At 43.8% G+C, this 6,209-nt stretch overlaps 1 protein-coding gene and 1 long non-coding RNA gene across 4 annotated transcripts in view; one reads left to right on the forward strand and one right to left on the reverse strand.

The window, feature by feature from the left end:
* The window catches only part of Zfhx3 (zinc finger homeobox 3), a 234,412-nt gene that overhangs the window by 214,734 nt on the left and 13,469 nt on the right, over positions 1-6,209 (forward strand). Inside the window, exons 10-11 of the mRNA XM_033757937.1 lie at positions 2,637-2,739; positions 4,015-6,208. Of these exons, the coding sequence (XP_033613828.1) occupies positions 2,637-2,739; positions 4,015-6,208 (2,297 nt within the window). The remainder of the gene's footprint in view (positions 1-2,636; positions 2,740-4,014; position 6,209) is intronic.
* LOC104854057 overlaps positions 1-6,209 on the reverse strand; it is a 182,112-nt gene that overhangs the window by 33,143 nt on the left and 142,760 nt on the right. The window lies entirely within an intron of this gene.

Consider the following 6,209-nt stretch of genomic DNA (forward strand, 5'->3'; position numbering starts at 1 on the left):
TTTTTTTTTTTTTTTTTTTCTGTTTTTCCAGTGAGAGGTTGGGTGTACTATAGATGAGAAGAGGCAGTAGATAAAAGTAGTTACTTAAACACATATGGGGCAAGACTTCCAGGTTTGGAGCCCAGATTAAGATGCAGAGGAGCATGTGAGGTTGATGATTATATTTCGGGAAGAGTTAATTGATGGAAGGTGAAGGCAGACAAAGAACCGCTGCTTACTGCCTTCTTGAATCCCAATCAGGAATTATGATTAAAGTCGCAGCGAGACAACAGAGGGCTGATGAATTGGTGTCTTTTTTTTTTCCCTTTTTTGCCGTCATTCACACTTGATTGACTTCAACCTTTCAAGTGCAAAAGTCTCTCTTTTCCATTATTATTCATAGCCATCTGAGTTTTTCTAATTAAAGTGTATGAAAACAATTACTGATCCGTCGTACTGAGTCTGTTAGAGGGGATGTCTGCCTTACTGTAATGCTTATAAAAAGCCCACAGTTTTCTATAATGATGTGCAGCTGAGGTGTTAGATAATTTTATTCTTTTTTACTCTGTAGGGCTTTTTTATTTCTCATGATTCATTTTTCATAATTCCTAAAGATCTCAGGAAAGGACTGATCCTGCAGCTACAACCAAGAAAGGAGGTTGGGGGGGGGAGTCTTTTTTCCTTTCCCTTTCTCCCCCTCTTACCCCCAACCTCATGCTCCCCCTTGGCTGAAGACTATAAATTAATCGGTGACCTTTCACTTCGTGGATTCCCGCTGGACTCCCCAACCACACTGGTCAGAAATGCTTTCTATTAAAAAGAAAATAGATGGAATGAGTTTGGCAATCTCCACTTCATTCCTAACGATTCATCAGCAGCTAGTCCTAACCAGCTGCCAGGGAGCTTTGTGTGAGGGTGCAGATGTCTGTGGGAGCCGGGATGCCCTGTCACTCACATTCACCTGCCACACACCTGCTCTCCATAGACACGCGGCTTCTCACAACCCTTCTCTATAGAGCCTGTTGCTTACTTTTTCTACCTATTGGCATCTGAGCTGATGAAAAAAAATTCTGCCCCTAAGTGTGAATCAGGAGTCACTTTTTAATGTCGATTTTTACAATTATCTGGGTTTCCTCTAATTGTTGTACCCGTTACTGGTGATCCATGTTTTTCAAGACTATTTGGAGGAAAGCCAGGTTCTTCAAACCATTAAAAATTAGCAGTAATTTTAAAAAACATTTAATTTTTCCAGTTTTTGCAACAAACTGAAGATGTTATTGAAGTGAAGTCACATGTGGGAAAATAAAGGCTCCAGGAGGGGCTGGTACCATGTAGAAAAGTTAGTGGTGACTGCAGCTTCTATCCTAGTAGCCTCTAGGTTAGTCCATTTTTCAAAGTGTCATCAAATTGGAGACAATTTCTAATTTGTGACTATCATTGGTACCTAACCTTCCCACCCACAGCAGACAAAGGAATATTGCTTTTTCTTTCTTTTTTTTTTTTGGTACCAGGGATCAAACTTGGGCCCTTGTGTGTTTGCGAGGCAGGCACGGAAACCACTGAGCTAAATCCCCATAGCCTCATCACTATTCCTTTTTGAGACTGGGTCTAAATTGCCCAAGTGGAACTTGAACTTTCCATCTTCTTGCCCTAGCCTCCCTCAGTGCTGGGATTACAGGTGTGCACTACCATACCTGGCTGACATTGCACCTTAAGCAAAAAAAAAAAAAAAGAACCATTCATCCATATGTTAGATATCGAAGGCTACTTATCACTTTAACAAAGGGAAAATGGTAACTGGTTTCTGGCCATGCAACAGGGAAGCCTAGAGAAAAGTCTGAGTCTCAGATCTGAAATTGTAGCTATCCAAATAGGGCAATTATGGAATAATTGATTATAGAATAATGGTTGTGGTCAAAGTGGGGCTGCCCCAATATTGAATGCTGTGCAGGCCACCTTTGATGGCTGGACACTAGGCAGATGTTCCCCTATGATGTACATATGCCACAGGCAGAGATACCAAAAGAAATCTTGGCTTAAGGGATTCACAGAAAATACTTGTTTGGGCTTGATATCAGCTTGTAAAGGGTTACAGAATGCTGTTTCTGCCAGTGTGTCTGCATGTCCTTAGCCTCCCCTTTGTTCTTCTCTCCTCCTTACCCTTTCCTTCACTCTTACTCCCCTCCTCTTCTTGCATGAATACATTTTGAAAACAGTACTACAATGCTCCTTGCTTCAAGATTACAGTGTACTTTACTAGGTATGATTTAATTAGGGCCCTTATTATGTTTTCAGCAGCTTAAGGTGGGCCTTTCAACTTATCTACCTAATTGGTTGCACAAGAAGTTTCACAGCCCATGACAAAACATTGTCAGTGATCAAAGTCAAAATTCTGCATAAAGGAAAAATATTAATAATAAGATTATTCTTCAAGTGTGCACTGCTAATTATGTCCAGAATGTAACCGTAGAAACACTTCTGACTGATGTGAGCTTTGTCTAATAAACATAAATCTTCAATGAGCTATGAAAAGTGACACCTCCAGCTTTACACTGGTGAAGGCTAATTTTGCTTATTAAATAATTTTTAAGCCCTTCCTGTTTTGTGTCTTTCCTCGCCGTTTGACTCTCCTTGTCTCTTTCCCTCTTGCTCCTCAGGTGACCACCCCTGAGATGGTGATGCCCAGCAGCATGTTCCTCCCAGCAGCTGTTTCAGATCGAGATGGGAATTCCAATTTGGAAGAGGCAGGAAAGCAGCCTGGTTGGTATCATTAGTCTTTTAGTCTTGACTTCCACATATTGAAACAAGATGAAATCTTGGGCCAAAATTTTCATGGGGCAGTGGTTCAGAAATTCTTCACAGTATTTCTATGCTGAATGTGAGTGATCAGAAGATGGGTCATTGTTTGTCAACTACTTCCTACTCTGGTTCTTGGCATGTGTTTGTATATTCTTATGGTATAAAATGAGAAATTTGAGAATCAGTGAGATTTTGGTATGGATTCATGTCTGCTTAGGACTGTCCAATCAGGTCGTGAATAATCAGAGTCAACCATAGACCACCATCCTAGGCCATTAAATACTTCATCTCTAAGAATTTAGTCATTAGGATCTTGTGGAACATGTAAGTTGATTTGGGGCAGGGGGTACTAGATTAATTGTCTTTCTAGGTGCTGCCCCAGCAGGGTTCAGTACATCTTCTGGGATTGCCTTAAGATGAAGCATAGAAGTGCATGTGCAAAAACAATTGTTGACCCACAGTGGTTCCTACCTAGGTAGATTGGTAGATCTTTGAAGCTATCTTACATCCTTTACTTCTCATAGGCATCTAACTTTTAAGTTAGGAAGAATTCAATCACACTACTACTCAGCCTTCTCCATTGTGATTTTTCCATATTAGGCAGCAGACAGATGACCTGAGAAATATGATGATTTCACTATAGACAAAAAATTAATATGCTTTAGTAATTGGCCACATGAATGTTCATTTTTGAGTGAGCAGAGATGACAGTCAAAACTCATAACAAGAAATTAAATGCTTGGGCCACGGATTTAGCTCAGTGGTCCCCTCACCTGCCTCACAAGTACAAGGTCCTGCATTTGATTCCCCCGTCCCCACCCGAAAATTAAATGCTTAAAAACTGTGATCCAAAATTTCTTGTATCATAACAGACAATAGTTTTTATAAATCTCCCCACAACTAAGGGAACTCCCCACAACTAAGGGAATCCTGAAGATTCTAAGTCAAGCAAATAAATACTATTTTTAAAAAATACTATTTAGAAGACTATGAGATCTGATATAACATAGACCTGTTAAGAATCAAAACTTTTTCTACCCTTTCTATATTCATCTCTGTCAATATGCACTTTCCTTATAATATGTACAGTACTGACACTGGAAAAATTATGTTGTTCAAGTGGAAAACTTCCTGTATTCAGGAAGCTTGGCTAGCTAGATGGCTTGAGGTGTCATCCTGGAAACAAAGCCTTCTTTATCTTTGTGTTTGATTTTTTTTTTTCTTTTCTTTTTACAGAAACATCAGAGGATCTGGGAAAAAACATCTTGCCATCTGTGAGCACAGAGCATAGTGGAGATTTGAAACCTGCTGATCCAGGCTCTGTGAGAGAAGACTCTGGCTTTCTCTGCTGGAAAAAGGGGTGTAACCAAGTTTTCAAAACTTCTGCTGCCCTTCAGACACATTTTAATGAGGTGCATGCCAAAAGGCCTCAGCTGCCTGTGTCAGATCGCCATGTGTACAAATACCGCTGTAATCAGTGCAGCCTGGCATTTAAGACAATTGAAAAGTTGCAGCTCCATTCTCAGTACCACGTGATCAGAGCTGCCACCATGTGCTGTCTTTGTCAGCGCAGTTTCCGAACTTTCCAGGCTCTGAAAAAACACCTTGAGACAAGCCACCTGGAGTTGAGTGAGGCCGACATCCAACAACTTTATGGTGGCCTTTTGGCTAATGGGGACCTCCTGGCAATGGGAGATCCCACCCTGGCTGAAGACCACACCATAATTGTGGAAGAAGACAAGGAGGAAGAGAGTGACCTGGAAGATAAACAAAGCCCAACAGGCAGCGACTCTGGGTCAGTACAAGAGGATTCAGGCTCAGAGCCAAAGAGAGCTCTCCCTTTCAGAAAAGGCCCCAACTTTACCATGGAAAAATTTCTAGACCCTTCTCGCCCATACAAGTGTACTGTCTGTAAGGAGTCTTTCACTCAAAAGAATATCCTGCTAGTGCACTACAATTCTGTCTCCCATCTACATAAGTTAAAAAGAGCTCTTCAAGAATCTGCAACTGGTCAACCAGAACCCACCAGCAGCCCAGACAATAAACCTTTTAAGTGTAACACTTGTAATGTGGCCTATAGCCAGAGTTCTACACTGGAGATCCACATGAGGTCTGTGTTGCATCAAACAAAAGCCAGGGCAGCCAAGCTGGAGGCTGCAAGTGGCAGCAGCAATGGGACTGGGAACAGCAGCAGTGTCTCCCTGAGCTCCTCCACACCAAGTCCTGTCAGCACCAGTGGCAGTAACACTTTTACCTCCACCAATCCAAGTAGTGCTGGTATTGCCCCAAGCTCCAACTTACTGAGCCAAGTGCCCACTGACCCTGTCGGGATGCCACATCTAGGGAATCCTATCGGTGCCAACATTGCTTCCCCTTCAGAGCCCAAGGAAGCCAATCGGAAGAAGCTGGCAGATATGATTGCATCCAGGCAGCAGCAGCAACAGCAGCAGCAACAGCAACAGCAACAGCAGCAGCAGCAGCAGCAGCAACAGCAGCAGCAGCAGCAACAGCAGCAGCAGCAGCAAGCACAGACACTGGCCCAGGCCCAGGCTCAAGTTCAGGCTCACTTACAGCAGGAGCTGCAACAGCAGGCTGCCCTTATCCAGTCCCAGCTGTTTAATCCCACTCTCCTTCCTCACTTTCCCATGACCACTGAGACACTTCTGCAGCTGCAGCAGCAGCAGCATCTCCTCTTCCCCTTCTATATCCCCAGTGCTGAGTTCCAGCTCAACCCTGAGGTGAGCTTGCCAGTGACCAGTGGGGCACTGACACTGACAGGGACTGGTCCAGGCCTGCTGGAAGATCTGAAGGCTCAGGTTCAGATCCCACAGCAGAGTCACCAACAGATCCTGCAGCAGCAGCAACAGCAGCAACAGCAGCAGCAGCAAAGCCAACTCTCTCTGTCCCAGAGTCACTCTGCTCTCCTTCAACCAAGTCAGCATCCCGAAAAGAAAAACAAATTGGTCATCAAAGAGAAGGAGAAAGAAAGCCAGAGAGAGAGGGAGGTTATGGAGGGGGGAGAGGGCAACACGGGTCCAAAGGAATTGTTGCCAGATGCGTTGAAGGCCAAAGAGAAGAAGGAGTTGGCACCAGGGGGTGGTTCTGAGCCTTCTATGCTTCCTCCACGCATCGCCTCGGATGCCAGAGGGAACGCCACCAAGGCCTTGCTGGAGAACTTTGGCTTTGAGCTGGTCATTCAGTACAATGAGAACAAGCAGAAGGTGCAGAAGAAGAATGGGAAGACCGAACAGGGAGAGAACCTGGAAAAACTTGAGTGTGACTCCTGCGGCAAGTTATTTTCCAACATCCTGATCTTAAAGAGTCATCAGGAGCACGTTCATCAGAATTATTTTCCCTTCAAACAGCTCGAGAGGTTTGCCAAACGGTACCGAGAGCACTATGATAAGCTATACCCCCTGAGGCCCCAGACC

This window comes from Fukomys damarensis, unplaced genomic scaffold, assembly GCF_012274545.1.
Source record: "Fukomys damarensis isolate Sample0158 unplaced genomic scaffold, DMR_v1.0_HiC HiC_scaffold_32, whole genome shotgun sequence".
NCBI classification, from domain to species: domain Eukaryota; kingdom Metazoa; phylum Chordata; class Mammalia; order Rodentia; family Bathyergidae; genus Fukomys; species Fukomys damarensis.